Genomic DNA, 25,012 nt, shown 5'->3' with positions numbered 1-25,012 from the left:
GTGGCAAGTGGCAATGTGGGGGTCAAGGTCAGGCTGCCTGACTCCCCTGCCACTGCTATCCTCATGACAGTGGCAGCAGTGGGGAAGAGGACCCTCCAACACCTAAATTATGTGCATGGAAAATTAAGAAACTTATACATTGTTTATATATAGAATCTAATTATTGGTGGGGGGAGGCGGGGGTTGTCTTAAATTTGATGTAGTCTTGCATTTGGGTTAAAATATGGTACCTTCACTGAGTTTTGAAATGAAGTCAGTCTGTCTGGCTCCCTGAAGGTGATAGTCATGTTCTTAGGTGAAGGCTTGCATTTCTTGCCCTTTAAACTTTGTAACCTAAGCCAAGGGAGTGTGAACACAGTCTTAACCACAAACATAATAAAGCCTCTTTCTCCACCAGGATAGCATTGGTTTTAAGTACTGCTTATGGCATGAGAAGGGTTTTAAGTGTTGGAGCAACATGTACCTCTAACAGAGTAATTCTCAGTCAGGGTGCTGCAGCAATCTTTTTAAGGATGTTGTAGGGTGCTACACAGTGTTAGCACAAGGGCAAACCCAGAGATTTCAAATAGGGATTCATAGTTTAAATCATTCTGACCTGTTGGGATCTTTCTGGTTTTTTTGCAACAGAAGAATCTCTCTATTTTTTTATGGTCAAAAATCAAGACTGTTCTGAGGGGTGCTTTGAGTCTAAAACATTTGAGACCTGCTGCTCTAACTCATCCTGTGAATTGTCAGTCATTCACCTTGCAGATGGACAAAGCCAAGGCAAATGTTTGTATCGGGAGCTGTTTGACCCAGTCACAGAGCAGTATTTACCTGGAGAAAAATGGCTCGAGTTGCAGCCTCTTCTGACTTCAGGCAACATTTCCTGCAAAAGCTTTTGATTCTCTTTAGTATCTGTGGATCAGGTGGAAGTCAAACCGTGCCGCTTGACTTGTCCGTGGTAGTGCTGGGATGAGCACCTGCTTCTGGATGTAGGTCCAAAGCTGTGGGCTTCAGTCCTAGATTTCTGGTGCCAGATGCTAATGTAGTGTGTGGGTGTCCTTTGGTGCTTCGTCCTCACAATTGCTTCCTGGTGCAAGAGCAGCCATGAATTCAGAAGAAACTGTCCGGGTCTTCTAGATGTCTTGCTCACTCATCCAGTGGGATGATAATCTCTGTTCCTTTGCTACTCAGTCAAAAGTGTCCTGTGTGTTCGGTGCCCCACTGCACTCTGAGTTAACTGAAGCATCAAGGTTTCAAAGTTTGCATCTCCTGTACTGCTGAGGGTTGTGGTTTGGTATCATTTTGTCTGGTAGGATTAGTTCTTTTTCTTCTATCTCAAGCCTTGAACAGACCCCGGGGCAGTCTGGTACAGTCGAGAGAAGGATGTCAAAATAAAACTCACTTTCTCTGAGAAGTACTCCTGCAGTGTGCAGGCCAACACTTTAACCCTGGGCTTGGCACTGAAATTCATACTCAAATCCATATTCAGGACCTTTTTAAATGGCTTTATTTTGAGGGTGTTGCATGCACCCACACTCCACTGAAGCCATTGGGAGCTGCTGGTTCTGAGGACCTCTGAATATCAAACCTCTTATGATTCGGGCAACTAATTTTAGGCCCCAAGGTTTGAAAATATTTGTGTTTTGAACTTTGAAAGTGGATCAGACTTTATCCAGGCCAGGTGTGCAGCAATTAATAGTTATACTGGCATACAACAAAGTGAGATGTTTTGGGGGGGGGGGGGGGGGGGAGGGGGAGGGTCCTTTTTTTGGGAGCTATTAACTTCTGCTTTGAAAAAAAATGACACCTGTAAATACTGCCAAAGTGTAGGCTTGTTGCCACCTTTTGGAAATTCTGTTTCATGAAGTTGTGTTCAAGTCTCATTAGTGTGTGCTTTCTTTTGTGTTCCCACAGTATTCCTTTACGGAGGAAGTCCAGGAGAAACCATTGCCCTCTGCTGCCTCCCAGTGTTGTAAGTAGGATTTTCTCTCAATTAGGGCTCTTTTAGTTCTCATTTCCCTCTTGAGTTAACCCTGGCGGGTGCATCTGGACAGTTTTTTTCCCCTGTTAGTGCTGCAATTAAGAAAACGCAGCCTGGGTGCAGAGGGTAACAGTTGGGTTTGATTCAAACCTAGCAATCTTTGTAAGCTAAGAACTCAAAACATGGACTTGTTTCCTAGAGAGCTCTCTCTATGGTTTAAGCTTTATGAGATTGAAGAGTGAGGTCTGATGCAGCCTCTAATCCATCCCCGTTACCAGTGCATTAGGTATGTAAGGTCCCAATGACCTTATGTCAAGACTTATGCAGTACCTGTGAGTCCTGGGAAAATTGGAGGCTGTATGGAGCACATTTCAGCCTTTGCTCTGGGTCTTCATCTGTGTATATAGCTCAATCGGACAGTTAATAGTGACTTTAATGGCTTTTAAATGGTCTTTTTAAAAAGAGAACATCTGGAGCCCAAAGTTGCCATATGCCTGTTATATTGTAGCCAACTTTTGTGTGTCATTCCGAGCGTTTTATTTATTCTCAACAATATTTTTAACGCAGATGCAGAAAAAGTCGTTCAGTGATATTCAGCTTGTGCCTTAACTTGTTGTTTTTCACTTTCCTTTACATTTTATAAAAGATTGGATGAGAAAAAGTTGAACTTGCCATGTATATTAATGGTTTGCAAAATGTTGCAGTAAAAACCATGTTTAAAAACATAGAAGGGAGGGGCTGTTTGTCTGCAGTATTTATGTTGTGAGGTGACAGCTGAGTGACGCATCCTCCTATGGTCTCACCTGTTTTTTTGGCAGCAGCGTAATCATATTGAAGCTGCAAAATTTGAACAAATCTGTTGTTCTCAGCTTTTAAAATGCTATGATGAGTGTTATACCTTTTATAGGTCATTTATGTATTAGGCTGATTATAGGATCGCTACAAAGCTGTTAACATCAGGAAATGATAATTGCTATTTACCTTTTTTTGGACAGGAGAATTATCTGTGTGTGGCTTAATCATTTTACCTTTCACATCTTTGGGAGACTTTGAACACTGAGCAGTTAGTCAGCTTTTCCCAGTTACTGAGGCTTCTGGGGGAATATACAGAAATGTTCCAGCAGCGGTGCCCAGAATATTACCAAGTGCACCTCTTTTAGAAATGAAACCAATTCCGAGGCATACAAGCAGGAAAACACTTCTGAAAATGGCTGCAGAGATGGAAGGGGGCAATTAAAATGTAAAACCAACAGAACAGACATTGGAGGAATTAAAATATTTGTCTTATGCTAGGGTGACTCAGCCACAGGGCTCCAAACTTCAAAGGATCAAAGAGGAGCAGTACAAGTGTAAATGGCTGAAGGATAAATGTTCTTCCAGTTCTTTGATGTGACTTTTCTGGCTGCACAGAGTGAGCAATAAAGACGTTTCATGGTGGTTGTGAAAGGCTCATTTTTTAGAGTTCCTTGTAGATCTCTCAATGTGCGAGTGAATGTGGAGGAATATTGTCTGTACAGGAAATAGCAGCACCCGTTTCTACAGCATTGTGTCCCCAAATCTTAAAGGCCTAAGGGCAAGCAGCCCCTGCTTGTTGTAAACTCCGGTTGTGTAAATCAAAATTATAAGAAATGAAAGTGAAAGAGTTCTTCCTGGCACTCCTGCTAGCAACTCTAGAAACCCCTCCTTTTGCTAGATAGTGGCTTTATTTTGTGTGACAGTTCATGTGAGGGCTTGATGTTAGGTTGCAAATTGTTTTCCATCTTTTTAAATAGAAAAATAAGCTGAGTTATGTAGTTTTTCCTTTTCCCCTTGAAATGATGGTGTCTGGTTGCCTACTGGCCATCTTGCAGCATCAAAGGAAATGTGTGCTAACAATCTCCAAAGGTCAAATGGTTTTATATTGCATGAGTATTAATTTGATTTGTTTTGGTCATAAAAAGGATTCGTTAGAAATGTGGCGATTTTATAGATTTGATTACAGCAAGTGGCTACTCTTTCTGAACTAACAGTAAATTTTCTGTGGCATCCCCATGTACTCTGGCACCCGCAAGTACTCGGTTTCTGAAAATCAGGCTAATTATGTGGCTAAGTATTGGAATGAAGCAGTAAGGTGGAAAATTCAATGACACATTTTTCTACAGTAAGGCGGTGGCTGTGGTGCTGTTCCTGGAGCACAGGGAGTTAGGTTTGCACGCGGAGCTCCTGCACAGCTCGGGACTTCCTAAAATGTCCGTAGGAACCCAGATGAATCCTGTACCGTGGTCCGAACGGAGTATTACGTGAAGACCAGGGATCCAATTCCTGTATGAATAGGGGCTTCCTGAATTTGTGGTTTTTGAAGATTTTGCAGATTCCACAAATTCCAGGCAACGCCTGTAAAATCCGAGGAACTTGTGAAATCCGTGGTGGGGGGGAACTCGCCGAGTCCTGCGGCAGCATCCTGGAGCGGGGAAGGGGAAGAGAAGGGGTGGCCCACTTGAAGGGCTACTGGCGAGACGGCTGCCACTCCTTGCTGCTGATTGGCTGTGGGGACTGCCTGTCGTGCGGCCCTGCCCCTCTCTCCAATTGGTGGTGAGGGGGTGGTGCATGATGGCCAGTGCTGGTTGGTGGTGGGGGCAGAGTTACTGGGGCCCCTCAACCATTCAGAGGCCTAGGGGACTGGCCGCGCTCCACTCGTGCCATGGCTGGCCAGGAGTGTGTCCTGCCCATGAAATGGGGGTGCCGGCCCCCGTGAATTAGGTAGGTCTCGATATGTATAATACAGGATTTCTTCTCTGAAGTTGTGTCACTTAAGATATAGAATGCATATTCTTATAATTTAAAAATATATCTAATTATTTGGAATTAAATCTAATAAAAAGAGCCCACAAAATTTAGCACTCAAACTTCTTTATCCTGAGTGAGCTCCATGATAAAACCGGAGTCTCTTGCGTTTTGGAAGGACGTAGGGTCGCCATCCCGGATCAGACCAATCATCCATCCAGGTCAGTATCCGGTCTCTGAGGATTGTTGGCCGCAATCTCTCGATTCAAGGATGATTTCTACCACAGTTCACGGACGGATCTTGAGATAACCGAACAGTCCAATCCTCGAGCCACGGACCTGTCCCCAAGTTGCAGGTCTGTCCAGAGGGAAGCGTAGGCGGTATGTCAGGATTTGTCTCCGCTTCCTTCCTCTACACTCTCTTCTCTGCTTTGAGGGCAAGGCACTTTACCTCGAAGTGGGCTGCTTCTTGCTTAAGGTTGCAGCACCGTTGGAGTCAGTTAGCAGCCAGCCCAACCCGTCCGTGCAGCATTTCTTCTGGCTCCCATGAGATTTTGGCCTGCAACTAAGCTGGGAGTAGAATGCTTGTTTTGGGAGTCGGGCGTCCACACAATATCCAGTCTGATGAAGCTGGTGCTTGAGGATCACTGACACCATGCTGGTGACTCAGCAAGGATGCCCTGCATTTGTACAGCGATCTTGCCACTTGATGTGGAAGATTTTCCAGAGGCCTTGTTTGGTGTTGGCTCTGCAGGCTCTTGAGATGCTGATGGTTAGGTTACCCACATTTTGCATCTGTAGAGGAGAGTGGGGATAAGCACTGTGTTGTAAACCTACATCTTGGTGTCTTTCCAGAGATTGCAATCAATTAAAAAAAACAGATGCAAAAGCACCATGCCAAAGCAACTTCCAAAAGGAGGTGCTTGTGCACCAGATCCCACGCTGGATCTCCTGATCTGAGAGTAGCCAGCACCAAATGCTTTAAAGGTTAGGGTCAGGATATTCACAGTAGGCAGAATGATCCACTTCAGCAACGTCTCACCCTAATTCCTCATATTTACAACACTTGTTTTGGGCACCGAAGCTCCCACAGAACGAAAGCTTACTCACAGCTCTTGCACGGTTCACATGGGAAATAAGTGGCTGGATGTAGCTGCATCAATGATAGCTAGGCTGTCGAAAATAAATAACTTAACCAGTCATTATACTTCCTCTCCAATTAATTTGCAGGTTGTGAGTCTCTTGGTTGCAATGCACGTGGGGTGCTCAGAGTTGTAGGCTTGTCTCCACAGAGGTTTCCTTTACCCCTTTTACTGCTCTCTAAAGGCTACATACAGTTGCGTGCAGCCTTCTCTGCTCTGGCATGGGGGAGCTTCACTCCAGTTCACTGCACTGATGTGAGGATGCCTCAGAGCTGCAGGTAATACCTCCAGGTAACAGCAGCCTTTTCCCCTGTTACTAGGGTTACCACGTTTCCAGTTTTTTAAAAAAGGGGACAAGTGTTTGGTGGGGGGGCGGGAATTGTAGTATGTTATTCATAGATGCTAGGGTCAGAAGGGACCTTAGCAGATAATTGAATCTGACCCCCTTCCTGGGCAGGAACGAGCGCTGGGGTCAGACAACCCCAGCCAGGTGCTTGTCCAGCCTCCTCTTGAAGACCCCCAGGGTAGGGGAGAACATCACCTCCCTTGGAAGCCCGTTCCAGATTCTGGCAACCCTTCCCATAAAGAAATTCTTCCTGATGTCTAACTTAAATCTGCTCTCGGTCAGTTTGTGGCCGTTGTTCCTAGTTACTCCAAGGGGTGCCCTAGTAAATGGAGCATCTCCTATTCCTTGCTGTCCTCCCATATGAATTTGTAGGTGGCCACAAGATTGTCTCTCAGCCTCCTCTTATTCATTGTGCTTGTGGGGGGGGCAGTGATATGCCAGTGCTCTGCCTATGCCAGTGCCCCTCACTCCCAAGCTACAGCCCCTCCGCAGCCCTGCTGGTGCCCCTCACTCCTGAACCTCAGCCCCTTGCTCCCCCCAGCCTGCCCCTGCAAGCAAGGCCACTGGCCCCTGTGTTGCCAGCCTGGTCACACAGCTTCCCCATTGCCCCCAAAGGACCCCTGCCACCCCCTTCCCCTGCTGGAGGGGTGGGCTCCTCTTTGCCTCTCCACCCCAGCCCTGCTGCAGCCCCAGTGCCCAGGCAGCTTCCCTTAGCACCAGCAGGTTCCTGCTTCCCCCTCCGGACAGTCTCCAAGCCCTGGCCCTCCGGTCCCCGCTCCCCATAAACTTACCTGCATCCAGCTGCAGGGGCTGCTCCCACCACCCTGCCCTGCTTCATGCTGGCCACGTGTGCCTGTGCGCATGCATGTGGCATCCTGTCTCCAGTTGTCCTCCCCCTGCTCCCCGCAGCCCCAAGCAGCTCCTTGCTAGGGCAAGCCTGGAAGTGCTGGGAAGAGAGCAGAGCACATTCCTGGACATTTTGTTTATAACTTAATAAGGTACCTCAACAGATTGGAGGACCCAAAAAGGGGACGTGTCTGGGAAAACCCAGATGTATGGTAACTCTACCTGCTACTGGAGTGATGCCAGTGCAGCACGGCAGAGGGCAAGCCGGAGGATCCTGCAGGCAGAGAGAGAAGCTGTGAATCACAGGCTGCTGATAATTAGGCAAATGAACAGCCCCTGTTAATGAGAGTAGGGACAAGCAGCAGAGCTAAGTGGCTGCAAGAGAGCAGCTCGCAGAGAAGCTGGCTTGGCTGCCAGACAGTGCAGAGGGGAGAGCTGGGAGATGGGAAGGGGAGAGGGAGGCTTGCACTGCGGGTAAGAGAAGGTGCCCCCCATGCCTGGGTCTGAGGAGCAGGGACCAGAAGTGGTGGGTGGAGTTAGCAGGTATGTAATATATACTGGGCTCTTGGGCTAGAGAGTCGCTGTGGCTCTGGTCTTGCTAGGGGAAGGGGCTCTGCAAAGATCCACAGTGTGATGGGGTACTCCAGGGAGCTAGCTGGTAGGTTTGGGGGAGGATATACTTTGTGGTGAGCATCCCCAAATGAGGGTTAGTGTATTACTTGAGTGTTGTTTTTTCTGTCAACCCATGAGGTCTGGGCGTGGTTGAAGGGGAGGAAGGAGCCTACATGGAGGTACTCTAGCTTGAGCTGCATGTGAGGAGCCTGGCAGGCCCTGGTGTAGACAGAGATTAGGAGAGCACGTTGGCTGAGACCAATAGGGAAGAGCAGTCTAAAGAAAGACCGGAGCAGACTGAAGGCAGCCTGATGTTGAGCAGGGCACAGTGAGGCGCCCAACAGTTTCCATCTGTCACCAATCGCCTTGTGTACGGCCATTCCCCATTCCTCGTCCTCCCTGGCATGCTGCTTTCTCGTAGGGAAAGTGTGTTGCTGTCTGGATCTGAAACAGAGGGAGCACTAAGCAAAGCTGGGCACGACACCATGTTATTGGGCCCAGGCATTATAGTGTCTGCAAACCTGGGTTTCCTTCAACTGTTTCTTTTAAAGAGGTGTGTGTGTGTTGGGGGGAATTTGGTCCTATTTTCCTTGCAGCAGAGTTCAGCTTGTTCCTGCATTTCCAGACTTTATTGACTTGGGCTAAATTTAAAGAAACCCAAGCTCTCAATTTCCTAGCACTTCATTGAGGATAACTGCAGTGCCCACGTTCTGTTTTTTTTACCAATAAGCTGGAGCTAAAATTGCAATTACAGATCAGTAAGTGTACATAGCTTTTAGTGTCTGGGGACGCGCTGTATTTAAGCACAGTAGCTTGCATGGGACTTTTTGTTGATTACTTTAAAGTTTATTGAATCATTGGAAGCCAAACTCATTTAGTGTATTAGAAGACTAGGATTTATTCTCCATGTATATCCAAAATTGCTGTGAGCAGTGCCAATTCCCATTATAATCCATCAGTGAGTCATTCTATAAGTGCTTCCATGCTGTCTGTTTCCAGTCAGAATCATAATGCAAACAGGCACTGGAAAGGCACTGTGCATTTCTTTAGAAAAAGGATTTGGCTTTTTCCATTTAAAAATAAATAATATCTGTGTCCTGGGAGCTCATGAGATGAAGTTCAGCCTGCGTCCTGAAACATGGGTCTTGCCAAAGCAAGCTAAATGCTGCCCAGTAGCAGGTCCAGGAACAAGGTGGGGGGTGCAGCCCTCCCATACCTGTTTCTGCTGTGCCAGGGAGCAGGGGAAAGGGGGGCCCTGCGCTTGTGGCAGCACTTACCCCCGGGCTGTGGAGCTGCATGAAAGCAGGGACCCTGGCCAAACCCCTGCATCCCAGCCAGAATGAGGCCACTCCCTGGGACTCCCCCTCTGATGGTGCTGGGTCACATGGTAACTTCTGTCCCTTTCCTTCTCAAGATTTGGCGGTCACAGCTGATATCGTTATTTGGAGGGTGCTTGTTCTTCTCTCTGCTCCAGGTCCTCATCTAGCTGGCATGACTTTGACGGGGCTTGCAGCTCCTGCATGCATTTCTTGCCGTGTGCTCGGGCCATGGTCCGAACTGTAGGTGCCTCACTCGCGAACTCAGAATAATTAAAATAACAAACCCTCCGTCTCCCTCGGTCAGACATTTTTGAGGCAGTTCAGCGTAGGGGTCTGTTAATGTCCGTGCAAGATCCCACCTCTTGGGCCGTTCTCCCTCACGCCAGGATGCTCTGCGGATCCACGTCCCATTACTGACAACACTGTGGTGAGACCCTCAGCCCACTTACCACCCTTTGTTAGGCTGGCAGATTGGATGCTAAATGGGCTTGGGGTCTCATCCCAGGGACACATGCTTCTCTCCAGCTCTCGCGCGTCCTTCTCTGCTGGGGGTGTCCCTTGGAGATGGGGAGACTGTCCGTGCAGCTTCTGGGCCTGAGCTGGTCTAACTGGACGCGATGCTTCTTCTGACTGCTGCCCCTCTTGCAAGAAGAAGCCAGGCCAGCCTCTTCCTACCCCGCAGCAGTCAGTGTTTAAAACCAGCTACTGGAAACTTTTAGCTTTTCCTGCCTGTGGTTTTTTTTTTTAACTATGTTTTTCTCGTGGAAAATTTCTGTAGTTAGTTGAATTTGGATTATTGCTTCAAAGTACTCATGGCTAAAGTGTTGCTTATTTAAATTGGCCCAATATTTTGAATGTTACCTTCCTGCTGCTGACTGGTATCCAGCCCACATGAATTTGATTATGCTGATCTTGAGAGAATTTAGTGGGGGAAAAAGTGCATTTTGCAGAAAGCACAAGAAGGAATCTTATCTATGTCTTCTCTCAGCATAACGTTTTTTCAAAAGGCCACTAAGTCCTTCTTTTAAAGTCCCAACAATTTAAGTAATTGGTTTCCTAAGTGCCTTGCATCACTTCTAAAAATGGGGCTTAAGCTCCTAAAACTGTTGCAAATGCTTTTGACAGTGTTATCCATAGGGCATAAGAATATGTTTTAGTGGCCTCTGAGTAATTGGAGAGGAAGGGAAATGGAAAATGTGATAAAATGCACTGTAGGTTTACCAAAGATAGGTCATGCCAGACTAATCTGACCTCTGTCTCTGATTTACACCTCCCCTGTCTAGACAAACGCTGATCTCATCTTGCCGGACTTCATCAAAACATTTGATACAGGGACACACATAACATTACAAGTCTACCTTCACCAGTAAATTGGGTAGGAACTGGGTACGGGGAGATGGTGACCTGTAAGTGAAGTAGTTCTGTACTCAGCTCGCAGTAGCTCTCAAATACGCTGATCTATCTTGATCCACATAGTTCATTGTCAGGGATCGCTCCCCATTAAGTGGAGAAAGTGATCCGGTAGACTGGAAACCCTGGAGCGAGCCTCAACCTTCAGCACGTGGATGCTCTCGGAGGTCCCACGAGCTTCTCCATAGATTTCGTGGCTCTGCCTGGAGACTCAGGGAAGTCTGGCTTTCACCAGAGCTGTCAGGGCTTCTGCGCTTGTTGATGAGTCCTTGTTGAAGTGAGGCTCCCAGGGCTTGCATACTTCCAGCTCTGATAGCAAGCCTCAAACTCTTGCTGCCCAGAAGCTGCGGATCATGGAAGCCCCAGAGTCTTGGTGATGAGTCTGTTCTAGTGCTGCAGACCCTGAAAATACTGGGTGCTTCCCTTGCCCCACCAGGGATCCACAACGGGCGCTTTGGGAACCTGGCCGTTCACTTGTCAAAAGTTCATCAAACTCTGCTCCCCAGGGGAGCCCAGGGCTCAGTGTTAGATGCATCTGTCCTACCACTGAATTAAGAGGCAACACCCTTGGGCTTGTGGCTTTTAGTAAGAAACCCCTCCATGTTCTCACTAAACAGGCCAAAATATGTCCCGAACTTGGAGGGGACTAACCTATCTCTGAATGCTTTTTACATAAGGCCACAACATGGTCATTCAGTTATTCACAGAGCTGCTAAAGCACTGGGCAATCCTGTAATGTGCCATAGTTGCTGGAAGATGGTATTGCTCTCCCTGCTGCAAAAAGCCTTGAACTCCAGAAGCATGCTAGTTAATTCAAGGATATATCGGCATCTTGGGGTAGGTCTGCAGCACTGTAGAGAAACCTGAGCTAGCTTCAAACTAGCTAGCTCAAAGATCAGTGGCAATCTAGCCACAGCAGCACAGAGCTCAACATGAGCTTAAATTTACCTGACTGACCTTGGTGTGGATAGCACCTAACAAACAGGCTGCAAACACGTCTTTGTGGTGGGATGAGCTGTGCTGGGATGTGACCCTGGGTGCACATCTTCAAGCATGGAGCAGGGAAGCCTGGTTCTCTGTGCTGTGCCTGCAGACACCTGGCCCGGGAATTCCCCTGCAGGTGTAGAGCAGGAAAGCCAGGGGAGTTCCCACCCCCATGCCTGCAGACGCACTCCCTGCGTTGGGGCCTAGCACCGCAGGATTGGACCCCTGAAGCCCTGGGAGCACCTACCTGGGGTGGTGGAAGACCGCAGACAGCGTTGGGCTGGGATATCATTGAGCGGCTGTAGAGCATAAGCAGAACCCTGAACTTGGCTTTGACCATCTGAGCAACGGAGCGACTCTCCTCCCAAGGTTGGTTTCCAAGGTGCACCCCACTGAAAGGTTGCATGCATGGAAACTCTGCACTGGACGTTTAATAATCCTGCTCAGCAAGCTGACAACAGGAGAGCATTAAGTATTCTGCTGGGAGATTGTACGTTGAATCTGCTGGCATGATCATAGATAACATTGTCGGCTGCTCAGCTCCAAGGGAGGCTAGATCCATCATACTGCTTCTGGTGCCCTATGCCTGAAGAAGGGCATTTGTGCCCAAAAACTTGCAAAGAACATTTTTTCTAACTATTTAGTTAGTCTAATAAAAGATGGCACATCTACTCAAAGAACCTTGTCTGCCTATGTCCTTCGACCAACGCGGCTGCAACCAACAACCCTCAGATTTAATTTGTCAGCTGAGAAGCAAGTTCTTCTTTTACAAATCCTTGGATACTGGCAACCTCCCCTTAGTGCTCTTAACTGGTACCTGAAAAACTGAGAGTGAAGCAAAATGAGCATTAAGCAAAACCAGAAGTTTTTGACAACCCAAGATAGCGCCTGCAAGTGTTTTTAATGACCCATGATGGTGACTGCGAGCATTATAATGAAATTTGCTGAGTGCCAAGTGGAATCAGATATTAATTTAAAATGAGCATTATAGCAAAATAGTGGTAAGCAGGGGTTGCCTTTGTAGGCAGTGTCCCAAAGACTTTGAGAAAAAGAAGTGAAGATTTAAAGCTTTAAAGCCCCATGCAGCCTACTTATAGTCTTCCTCTGCAAAACATTGAGAGGCACATGGATGAAAGGGGAGATGGAAGAGAGGCAGTATGATTATGAACATGCCAAGGTAACAAATCAAACTCTTAGAAACTGAATTTCTGCCCTGCAAACATTTGAATTTTTATTTATTAATTTTTTTAAGGACATTTAAAGCCCATAATCCCAACTGTTTTGTGAAGTGGGAGTTCTGCAAAACTTCTGGTTTCAGAAGTGACATTTCTAAAACAATGCTCTCCAAGTCTCCTGTAAAGTGACTGCTGCCACTTTGGGGGGCCGTGGAAGGTGGCAGCCATCTAGGTGCTGATGACTGGAAGATCCTTGGGGGCTAGGTGGAGTGGCTAGATATCTGGCAGGTAACGAGCCTAGCCTACCTGCTTGGCTTTTGGCTCAACTTTTCATGGAATTGAGACTTTCCAGAGGAAAGTTCTGGTTCTGGTTGATCTACATCCTGTGTTGGAAAACCTTTATTTATTTATTTTTATTTTTGGACAGAAAAGAGGCGAAAGCCCAGACTTGCAGAACACTGTGGTGCTGCTTGTGAATTAAGTAGCTTTGTGGAGGAACTTTGATAACCTGAATCATCATCTCTGATGCAAGTTGTTGTTATAAATGAAAGCAAGAACAGGCGACTTATGGAAGAACTAGCTCTCTAACAAGATGCAACCCAAGATTATATTCATGAGTAGAGTTGGACAAACTCAGGGAAATTATTCACCACTCCATTTTCTGAATAAAACCCTTAGTGGCCTGTTGTTGGTGTTTTTGTTCCCTTCTTATTAGCCTGTTTATGATCATACAGGTGACGGAGCTGTTTAGAGGGATGTTGTTGGAAAGCCAGGCCAGCAGGGATGTTAGCATGAGTGACCGCTTAGATTGGGCATTTTGGAAGCTTTTTTTCTTCGATACCAAGAAATCGTGCATGTTTGTGTATGTTTGCAAACTGAGAAAGCGATTCCTTCTATTTGTGAGGCTTCCTTACTTAGTTGGGGTAAACCCAGCCCCTGATAGCGTACAATCAGTCAAGTGCCGTTCTCGTTCAGGAGGTTAGTGGTGGGGTGGGCAGATGCTTGTCACTGGGCTCTGTCTATTATCAGCCGTGCTGCTGCGTTTCTGTTAGGCCAGTCTAGTCTGATGTCTTGGTTACCATCTTTTTTTGGGGGGGGAGGTGCTATTTTTCTTTCCTGGCCCACACTCTCTTATTACGGACCTTTCTAAGCAGTTTCCTTCTCTAGTTAGAGTGTTCCTGTGGTATTTCCCACCAGTTCAGGCCTACTTCTCATCTTCTGAAGCATCCCTTCATTGAATCTTTTGGTGCTCAAGGGAACAGTGTTCTTCTGTAGCTCATCCTGAAAGCAATTTTTGCTCCAACTCCTTTGCAAATGTCCAGCTTTTACAGCTCTGTGTTGCTATTGGTTAAATCAATGATCTTAATAACTATGGTGACATTCATAGCTCATCAAACTGCACAATAAACAGATACTCATAGGTGCCATTTTGCAAACAAATTGCAGGCTAAAACCTGTTCTTAAAACTTCTGCAAATGAAATATTTTTTTGTTTTAAATACATGCTTGTGAACAGAAACAAGTCTCAGCTGGACTAAATTGCTTACACTTGGCACTAGACGATGTATTAATGCATATTGCCCTCCTGGTTCTTTCTGCTGGGTTTTCAGGTTAGCGTGTTGCTTGGAGGATTCGGAAACTGGTCTTTGGGTAAGTGTAAAAGAATGGGTTTAGATTTTTTTTGTGCTGGTAATTGAATGTAATTGCTCTTTATTTTCTTAGCAGTTTAAATTGTACGGGTGTTAATGAATTGCTGCTAACATTTAGACACAAGAGACATAAGCATGATTTTCCAGGTTTTTGTCTTGCCAGTCTGTTGCAGTTAAAAATGAAAAGAGACCAAATTTCATAAATGTCAATAGTTCTACCATTGTAGATCTTCTTTCTTTTTATACGTAAAGACTAGCAGACTAATATATAATGATCTACTGTAGTAAAGATGGCAATCTTTCAGCTCAATAAAACCTCTGTATTACTTGGCGATTTGACTGGATAGCCCAGGAGTTGGAGAGGCAGATGGACGTTAGTGCTGTTACGAGCATTACCGGCATTCTGTTGTCATGGAGAAAAATTAATTGATTTAAGCTACTGATTTTTAGTTGTACTTGGGGTTTTGTGGGCTTGGAATATTTTTAAAGGGTATTCCTGGTAGTTTGGCAATCGTCATTGGCAGTCGCTTGGTTCGAGAATGGTCTCTACCACAACTCACGGATGGGCCTCGAGGGGACTGAAGAGTCCAACCCTTGAGCCCCAGAGCCGTTCACGGAAGTCACAGGTCTTTCTGCAGAAAAGAGCTGGCTTCAGGCTGGGGTTCCTCCCCTTTTCCTTCCTCCACTCTCTCTCTTCTTAAAAAGACGAGAAAAAGGTCATTTGCTGGATGCAGTTATGCAGTCAGGAGCGGATAAAACAGCCTAGGTTTAGAGCACCTTTCCTAGCCCCTTCCCTGTGTGAAGTGAGCAAAGGGGATCCTGGCTAGGACTACTCAGTCATGGTAGCAGCTGCCAAATTGTGCTGAGTGCAAGACAACCATCAGGGTGCCACCACTTGCATGCAGATTTGTGTCTGAAGACTGCCAGATTTGCTGGTCCGTCACCATCGGGCTTTTGGAGGTTGGGGTAGAAGTGTCTTGCTTCCAGTGGTAGAAGCCTGTGTGCGACTCGGTTTGATGGGAGGAAGCTGGTGCACGGACACAGCAACCACCTGGTTGTGACAAGGTGGAGATCTGGGTTCAGTAGCAAGGGAGAGCCCTAGACAACAAGAAGCCTCTCTTTTGCTACCGCCTTCTGTCTTTGCAGCCGTTGAGATCTTGACTTCATCTTCTACCTGATCTACTGCTGAGGATTTGGGACCCTGGACCCTGGTTTGTCTGGACCATCCTCTCAAGCCTGTTTATCACAGGTGACTCTGTTAGGAGTGTGGGACTCCAGGCAGCAGCTCTCCATCATCGGGACGCAGAAGCCTCTCCACCACCATGAGGTCTCGGTACTTGGAGAGGAGTTTGGCGATAGCTGTTCCCTGACTCGAGACTCCTCGGTGTTTGGGCATTGGGCTTATTCAGGTCAGGGTAATGCAGTTAGGAAAGGTCCCTAAATCCATGCTGAAAGCATGTTCATGCTTCAGATGAAAATGTTAGGCTACCTCCTGCCCCTACCCGAAAGATAAGCCGACTGTCAAACTGCAGAGCAGTTAATAAAGTACCCAAAACAACCCCTCCACCTCTCCTTTGCTGCTTCTTCCCTTCCCTTTCCCGTCTTGTCTGCTCTGGCCACTGCTGCTTTTCCTCCTCGTGACTTGGCAAGGCTCTCGGCCCTTCACACGGGGTGCTTGGGTGTTGGTGCAGCCGTGATGCTGGAGGGAAAACCATGGAAATAAGCAGGGATCTGATGGTGTTTTTTCTCCTTCCTTCTGCAGGAGGGAAGTGAGGCCTGTGGAAGAGGAAGTGCAGAGCTAGTCTGTTAGATTTAAGCCTTTCTTCTCTCTACATACATGGGCGCGCTCCGTCACTTGAGCCTGTGGCCAACGTGTCATGGTGGCCGTTTTTAGGAAGCAATAATACCCGTGGGCAGAGTGCATCCAGGACATGGACATATTACTTCCATTCCTTGCGAAACTTTTGCCTTGGGAGTCACTATTCCACCGTGGTCTAGACGTGGGGGCTTGGGTTTGGCAGTGCTGAGCATCATCCTGTTGAACGCTCAGGCCTGTAGAGTTCACACACCTGAGTGTGACACGCACGTTCCCTCTGCAGTGCATGGGGACCGGGCTTCCCAGACAGGGGTGTGTAGCAGGGGGAAAACCGAGGGCAGCCAGGAAGAAGTGCCAAGGGGGGGTGTCTGGCATCTTGCCTCTCTCGAGGGTGTCATGTCAGCTTGGGTTTCACAGTCTGGGATTCCTTGACCGGGGAACCGGAGTTGCCCTTTTGGGGACAGACCGACTGACTCTCGCATCTTGGTTGGTGCTGCCCACCGTTTCTGTCGGCGGTCTCCAAGCGTCGCTAGCCCTTGAGCAGCAACACCAGGCAGCGTGTAGGGCCTCCTACGTGGCTCTTGCTGTCGGCCTGAAGAGTCACGTCTGTAGGAAGTCGGCTTTCTAGTGACCACAAGCAATGTTGCCTGCAAACTGCTGGTAGGAGACGCCGATGTATGCGATCACATAGTGTTTGAAGCACTTCTTCAGCAAGTGAGAAACCTTGTTTCTGCGCCCTTCTTCACTTGAGCAGTCTTAAGTCGACTTCTCCCAGGAACTGGCCCTAACCACCAGGCTGGATAGTCGCTTTCCACCCCTCTTTTTGAAAGCTCTTCTGTTGTGGGGCCAAGAACATAAGATCCACGAGTTGTTCGAGAGAGCAAGACTGTAGCCCAGCCATGAGGACACTCCTCTGGAAAGGAGTCTGTGATTCTTGTCCTTGTTCTGGGGATTACTTTCTGCATTTTTGTATTAGTCACAGGATAAAATGCACAAGCAGTGTTGGGAGCAGGGACTGGAATAACCTGTAACTGGCTTGAACTTGATGGGATCTACTTGTCTAGTTGATGAAAGTGCGCGTGGAAGGCATTTCATTTTTTAAAAGGGAGGAAGGGGGTGTGAGGTGTGAAAGCCTGGGGGAGATGCAGTGAAATGTGCCAAACTTTGCATTCTGCAGGGTGGCATTTTATCAACACCACCCAGCGTGTTATGACTCCTTGTGCCCACACCGTACTTGTTCGTCTCGATCGAGCAGCGTCTGCTCGTAGCTCCCGGGTGCGGCCCAGCTCTCGGACGAGGGTTTGAATGATGTGGTAGCTTGGGCATAAACATGGACCACAGTCAGCGGCGGCTTTCCAGCAGAGCAGAGCGTAACCCAGCTACTTCCATGCGTCTGTCAATAGTCATGAAATGAAATGCAATGCTGAGTGGCACTTCAAATTAGGCTGCTTTAAGTCGTCACATCTTCTGCTGCCTTCCTGGGTGTCTCTGCTGATCGTGCTCTACTGATCCATGCCTGACAGTGTGAAACCGTAGGAGAGATTTTCCCCTGAATAGTTACATAATTGAGACACAAAGCAAGCATATGTTGTGCTCGGCAAACTGTGGGAAGCTAGATATATTTTATTAAATGTGTTGGTGACAGAAATGCTATAGCTTTCAAGACACTAGACTCCTGGCATTGCCTAGTCCTTAATTGGAGGGTTATACTGAACTTTGTAGAAGAACTGCAATTCTCTCCAAAATTATATGATAATGTAGATGCACGTTGTTGGGTGTGTGTGTTTTTTTTTTTTTAATTAAAGCCTACACAGTAGCTGGCATACTTGATTGGTCTGTGTTACCTGTTTCACTATTCAATATGTATTTTTGTTATAATATATTTCCTCTTGAGATTACTTTCATCTGGTGTTTGCATGTTTTTCTGAGTTGTAATTGTATATCTTCTTCGTGTCTTTGTACATCCTCTTCATGTCTAACTGACTTTAAAGACCATGATGTTGCTTTTTAGCAAATTTCTAACCTGTTAAATAGAGCTCAGAAATACATCAATTCAAAGGTGTCTTGCGAGGCATTCATCTCTTTCCGGATGAGATGTTGCGCTCAGTTTTGTTGCATTATAATATATAAAAGGACATGCAAAGAGTTTAATATTTTTCTGCTATCATTAACCTGCAAAATATCAAGAATGTCAACCTGGGTCGTCTCTGATTATGCCAAAGGACCCAGCTGTCTGAAGTTGTCTCTTCCATCTTAATCAAAGCAGCAGATGTGTTGAATCCTTAACAGAGTTGTCTTTTTATGCAGAGTGTTCAGCACTGATGCTAAGTTAGGGTTTAGCAAAAACAAACAAAAGCAGAGATGAATAGAGTCTGGATAACAGCCCCTTCCTTTCTCACCTCCTCATTATCTGTTGTTGCTTCTGCAGTATTGTGTTTGCTAGTTCTCCATTGTTACAGCGTGTCTAGGAGAGGCAGGACCTGAATTTTTATGCTGGAAAACAGAAAAAAGGACTGCCTTTTTCACATTTAAAAAGCACACAAGCAAATTAGGCCATTATGCACTGGAAAGAAGCAATGTTAAAGTGCTTCTGGAAATGTCTAGCATAGTGATTCTCAACCAAGGTGTTGTGGCACCCTAGGGTGCCTTGAGGTCCATTTCGGGGTATCACCGGGTGCTGCGCAACGTTAGCACCGTTACGTGGACAAACATGCGTCACGAGACAAACCCAAAGATACCTGTTGTGGCCTTTCCGAGGTCTTTGGAACAAAATAATTGCTCTGTTTTTCTGTAGTTCAAAAAAGGAGTGAAAGCTAAAAGCTGGCATTTTCCAAGGAGCGCTCCTGGAGATTGGGGGCAGGAGGTGCCTTGATTCTAGAAAGGTTGAGATCCGATGGTATAACACACACAAGACTATGTATTGTATAATGACTTGTGCCAAGATGTGATGGAGATGCTGACAGCGAGGTCGGGACATCCCAGGCACAGTGCTCCACGGCCCATGTCTATGGCAGTTGGCAATACCTACTGCCCAAGAAAGCAACCTGCCTGTCTAGCACTTCGTGGCAGTGGCTCTTGCTATTTGGTTTTTAAAGCTGCAAATAATATAGACCCTTCCTATCCAGGGCAACTACCATAATAGCTGCTTGCAGTGGGGGTAAACTGCTGACTCTTCAAGCTAGTTTCAAGAGTCTTTCAAAGCTATTTTTCGCCCTCTCCCATGTAGGCCAGGTTCAATGAATGGCCTCATTTTGAGGAAAGAATTGTACCAAATTTGGGGGCTTGACAGGGGCTTATTTCAGCAGGCTCCTGGGGATTTTACCTGCATGTTCTAGTTTGCTTTTTGTAATTCTGTGCATGCGGCTTGCCGTCAGATGCCCAGCATCTTTCAGCTTGGTCCCAGGAATTAATTTGTTAATAATGTACGCGTGGATCTGATCTTAAACCGGATTAGCAGCTGGCATGCTGAGTGCTGTGATGCTGGGTACAGCAAGTGATTCACAGGTCCTCTATTATTTTAGCAACCTTCCTGTCTGCAGACTCCTGCCTGCCCATGTGCTTGGGTCATTGCCCATTGATTTGTGACAGACTGAGCCACACGAACATTCCCTTCTAGCGGCACAGGTTTATTTTTTCCTGACAATATTTAACCAATAACTAGGGCCTGCCTCATTAAGCTGCTAGGATTCAGGACTTCTGGGTTTTATCCCCAACTGCTATGTGGCAGACTGCCAGTTTATGAACTGGCTCCCAGATTTATAAGGAGACATTATTACCCTGCAGCGGTAGAAACCCTCCTTTACAAAAGAAGAAATACCTGTCTCGGCTGTGCCTGTTTCTAGGTCTTTTCCTTTTTGTGTATTTCTTCCTCTTGGGCTTTTCTGTTCCTTTTTTTGTGCCTCTTGGGTACAGATGGACACGTATCTGAATTATTGGATGTAGTAGTTTAAGCTGTTGTGCTTGAGCATCTGTAATGGTGTTTCATTCAGGGTTAAAATGATTTAGCCAACTTATCGCTACAGGAGCATTCAGAGGTAAGTTATTGGAGCAGGTGATGTATACCCCACATCACAGGCCTCCCTCCACTTTCAAAGTGGTGGAAAGGTATGTTTGTCCATAGCCTGTCGTTGAACCACAGACAAGGAGGGTTGAAGGGAGCTCAGGAGGTCACATCCAGCCCAACCCCCCGCTCCAAGCAGGACCAGCCCCAATTACACCATCCCAGCCAAGGCTTTGTCTACCTGGGTTTTTAAAACCTCCAAGGATGGAGACTGCACCACTGCTCTGGGGAGCTTGGTCCAGTGCTTCACCACCCTTCTTGTGAGTTTTTTTTTTCCGAATATCCAACCTCAGCTTTCCTTACTGCAACTTGAGCCCATTGCTCCTTGTCCTGTCATCTGCTGCCACCGAGACCAGTCCAGCTCCATCCTCTTTCATTCATTTTCCCTTCGTTCAGTTCATTCTTCTTTTTTCTTTTTTCCCCTCTTATCTCTTTGTCTTGCCTTGCTATTTGACTTCCTTTTGCTATGCCCCACGGCTTTCTTCTCATGCTCTTTCTTTCTTTCTTTCTTTCTTTCTTCCAATGCTCCTTTATACTCTAGCCTTTCTTTTCCCTTTCCCCAGAAATAGGCTCACACGCCCATTAAATGTGCCTATGAGGCCACTTCTGTCTGTCCTGGGAGCAGGCTGGATGACGGTGGCACTTTTCCTTGCTGGGCCTGTGATCAGGGAGATGTGGAGAGTGGGGGGTACAATTTGGCTGCCCTCAAGCTTGCTGCCATGACTCAGTTAGCAGGCTACCATCGCTCCCGGGACAGATGGTCAGCCTGGCTACCAGTGGCCAGAGCAGGTTGGTTTCTCTGACCCTTAGGTTCAGATCTGTTACTGGCCAAAGAGGCTCTGAGTGTAGATCTTAATCATAGGATCCATCTTTTTACAGGTATAACATTGGTTTGTAATATTCCCTGCATCTGCCCAGCAGATCATTTTCACAAACAGACTCAGTAAAATTTAAAAGCATAAGTAGGGTGAGGTGTGTGGAGCGCCAGCCCATCGCAGTGATGGAGAAGGGGTGCCAGCCCATCTCGCCGCGCTCTGCACCCCCGCCCTCTGGTGCTGGGCCATCTCTGTCCATGGGGCCAAGCTGCTGTCTCTGGTAATGTGATAGTAAAAAATGGTGCCGTGGTCAGTGTGTATTTAGTCGGTCGTGTACTTGGTAACAAAACCCAGTGTGCATGGACTGCTATAAACCCTGGAGAGATGAGGAGGAAGTGAGCTGGTTCTCCTCAAGCAGTAACAACCATCAATGAAGCTTTAGGTGGCTTTACCTGTTGAAAATAAAGGGTGTCATTAGGGGACTAATCTGAAGATATTCAGGTTGTTCAGGTGTACTTGAGGTTTAATTTTGGCCTGTAAAACTTGAACAACTGATGGGCAAGGAGGAGAGAGCCCAGTTTCACTGTTTTGGTCCATGTACAAGTTTGTACACAAATACCAGAAGATGAATAAAAGCGCATTTACATAAATCAGTTGTTCTCAAGTTTTTTATGGATTTGAGGCATGCCTCATTAGACTTGACACATCCCTCTGTAGGTTTTATGAGTTGAGTGGCACCAATTAAGAAAAAAAGTATATATAATATATATTTTTATAAATTATAAAATATTTATGAACTAGGAAGTGCAGTATTTAGTGCTGCTACAAAGCAGTTAGCTTATAATCAAGTTGCCACTCTGCTCATAGAAACATGATCATTTAATCTGTGTGTGTGCGTGTGTGCGCGCGCATGTGTGTGTATTACAATGCTTGCCCCATTGCAGGGGGGCTTGGCTTTGGCTTTGACGGTGGGGGATCATTCAGGCAGGGGTCAGCTTGTGCCTGGGTTGGTCTGTTTAACTCATCTGCTCATCTCCTTATACACTGTGCCACCCCTCACGGGATCTGAGCCACTCCAACACCCTGGTTGTGGATCACTGGTGTGGATGCAAGGGTTTTTGTCAACACTAGTTTTGGATGAAATGGTTAATGTGCTCTCTTAATCGTTTACATAAAAATTACTTAAGAGACTCTACAAAAACTTGCTCCTAAATCACACCGTCTGCTTGAATTCCTGTAGTTGTGGTGGTTTGGTACAGTTATGGGTACACCACTGCCTGTGGATGCCGTGTAGTTTTCGGGGCAGATGAGGGAAGTGAGGAGGAAGGATCTTAATTTGCAGCTGAGCACACGTGACCTGGAAATAACTGACAACTTTGGAACAACTTAACTGGTTTACACTGCACCACTGCCCATTAATTTCTGTAAATGTTAGCCTTGAATTTTCAATTGCAGGGTGTGTGCGTGATTCAGACGTCGCTGAGAGGCATGGACAGTTGTCAGGTCACGTACCTGTAGTCGTCAGTAGGTTCTTCGCATGCTGACCTTTGGTAGCAGCATGGTTTGAAGGAAAGAGCACAAAGCTGGAAAGTCTGGGTTGTTATCCTGGCTTGACCAAAGCCGTAGATGGCGAACGTTAAGTCTCTTTTGCTCTCTGCTGTGGTTCAACAAGTCTGAAGTGGAGACACTTGTGTGTCTGGGTAGAGATAATGACCTGGGTTGTTCGTGCTGTATTGTGTTTGCACACATGAAGTGCTGCAGAAGCTCGGTTTCATAATACCTTGACTCATTACAATAAAACACTTGGAGACAAGATGCTGCTCAATATAGTTTGCATACGAAGAAGCAGGTCTTTAGTAATCTTGTGTATATGGCACTTTCATCTGCAGATCTCAGACCTTTTTATGCATCATTTATCTTTCTTTATAAATGGGAGGGGGAAGTGGAAGCACTGGGCATCTTGTGAAGACCTGGGAAGGGAATCCAAGTCTGCTGGGCACAGATCCAACACCTTTTGCCTTCCACCTGTGTCACTGCTTGACCAAATTTCATGGAAGCTGTGGCTGGATTTCTGGTTTCATGCCTGGGAAGTAGGAAGCACAGTATTTAGTGCTGCTACGAAGCCGTTAGCTTATAATCAAGTTGCTCTCCGCTCATACAAACGTGGTAGTTTAATCAGCCTAAATGCATCGTGTTCTGAAGAGTGGCTTATGAAGACACTGGAGAGGTAGGTCAGTAAGCCAGGAAAGATATGGAAAGTGATAACAATAAAAGCTGTCTTTGTTTTCAGGCTTTGCAGAATCTAAGCCAAGTACATGACAGATGCTCCCTCGGTTTATTTTTTTAAAGCCTTCTCCTTCCATTCCTCCTTTTTGCTGCCGTTCGTGTTGCTCGCAGGCACCTGGAGCTATTTCGGATGGGGAGAGCAGCCGAGTACGTAACCATTTAACTTCATGCAAGTTTGGTGGTCCTATAGCACAGCAGCATGCTCCAACAACGGGAGAAGAGGGCTATTCATGCATATAGGGGTTCTCTTCTCTTCTCTTCTCTTCTCTTTCCATCTGTGTTGATGAGATCTTCATGTTCGCGTGTGTATTGTCAGCCTATTCTGTCTGTGGTTTCCTCTTGGCTGTCTTGCTGTGGCCAGGTGTTGTGCTGTCTCTTTTTAGTCAGGAGTATCAGCCATAGACTTGGACTATACCTCTGGCTGGTATAGAGCCCGTGCCTGTGGTCTGCCTGTCCACCCTGCTAAGTTAGCCACCACCCTCAACAGATGGACGGACGCCTCTGGTAACTGGAAGCGCCCACGCTGGATGGAGTCGAGTACAGACCAGACCGCAGAACAAATAGTCGACAGTGGTATTCCTGCAAAAAAGACAAATCTTGTTCTGGGTTGGTTGTGTTAACAGCAGTGTTTGTATGCAGGACATCATTATTTTGCTCCGCATGTTGCTGAGAGACTGGAAAGGCAGGGTGAAAGACCTGGATTTGTTTCATTTAGGAAAGACCAAGGAGATAAGATTTTCAATAAGAAAAGGTTTAGAAAGATGGTGGGCACTTGTCTTGCAAGTCAGCATGAGGAGGGCAATAAGTCCACTGGAGCCTTGTTTGTCTTATGATTTACTGACCTGCCATTTCTTTAAGCTAGCGACGTCCTTTTGAATCTGTTTCAAGTAGGACAGAAAAACGCCAGCCTTCGTTAAAAAGCCCGTTCTTGTCAATGGATATCAGAATGGTATTTCGTTTTCTAGACATGATGGAAAACAGCTGTGCTGTCAGTGCTGGCATTATCTGCTGATGTCTATGTTCATGTGTTTATCCAACAGAGGGAAATTTATGATACTTAACACCAAATATTGCAAAGAGCAGCTCAGGAAGGACAGAGGCTTATTTATGCTTCAAGTAGCGTCTGATGGTCTGGGAAGGGTTCAGAGTGCCTGAGTGCTGCACTCTGGTTTAATACTTCACTGTGCTTGTTATGAAGATGTTTGGTGAACACGCAGGCTTCCCTCGGGCCAGACCCTGTAGTTCTGAAGTAAGTGGTGGAAAGGGCTTGCTTGTCTGTGAAGCGGAGGGCTAGGAAGGCGCAGTCCCAGAGACGGTGAATGCCGCAGACAAAAGCATTGGGTAGGATCACAACAGACAGGCTGGTTCTTGTGGACTGCCGCCCCTTTAGCGACAAGGAGAAATAAATATATTTCTCCTTGTTCCTGTAGGCAGGTGTGTGTATATGTACACATATACAAAGCCCCAGGTGATACTAAATATATTTATATCTACTGCCAGTTTAACATGCTGCCCTTTGAAAGGCAGGATCCAGCTCCGAAGACGGATCTCAGCTCTGACACTCGAGGCTACAGCAGTCGGTGCTCTGGGTGTGTGTATATGTGTACAGCAGTCAGTGCTGTGTGTCCTGTAGATATAGATATCTACTGCACTGACTGCATAGATATAGCAGCACTGACTGCTGTAGCCTCTCGAGTGTCAGGGCTGAGATCCATCTTAGGAGCTGGATCCTGCCTTTCAACGGGCAGCATGCAAAACTGGCAGTGATCCCCCCCCAGGTGATGCTAAATCAGTGTAAACTTCTGGGACAAGCCCCCATTCTTG

General features: G+C 46.6%; 1 protein-coding gene across 3 annotated transcripts in view; it reads left to right on the top strand.

The window, feature by feature from the left end:
- The window catches only part of UNC13B (unc-13 homolog B), a 326,084-nt gene that overhangs the window by 80,518 nt on the left and 220,554 nt on the right, over window positions 1-25,012 (top strand). For all 3 annotated transcript variants that reach the window (XM_090037508.1, XM_090037507.1, XM_090037509.1), the window contains exon 7: window positions 1,900-1,957. In XM_090037508.1, the coding sequence (XP_089893634.1) occupies window positions 1,900-1,957 (58 nt within the window). The remainder of the gene's footprint in view (window positions 1-1,899; window positions 1,958-25,012) is intronic.

This window comes from Crocodylus siamensis, chromosome 3 (assembly GCF_052110815.1).
Source record: "Crocodylus siamensis isolate JL-2025a chromosome 3, ASM5211081v1, whole genome shotgun sequence".
Classification (NCBI taxonomy): domain Eukaryota; kingdom Metazoa; phylum Chordata; order Crocodylia; family Crocodylidae; genus Crocodylus; species Crocodylus siamensis.
Note: the sequence above shows the minus strand (reverse complement) of the source record. Positions and strands in the feature narration are given on the sequence as shown.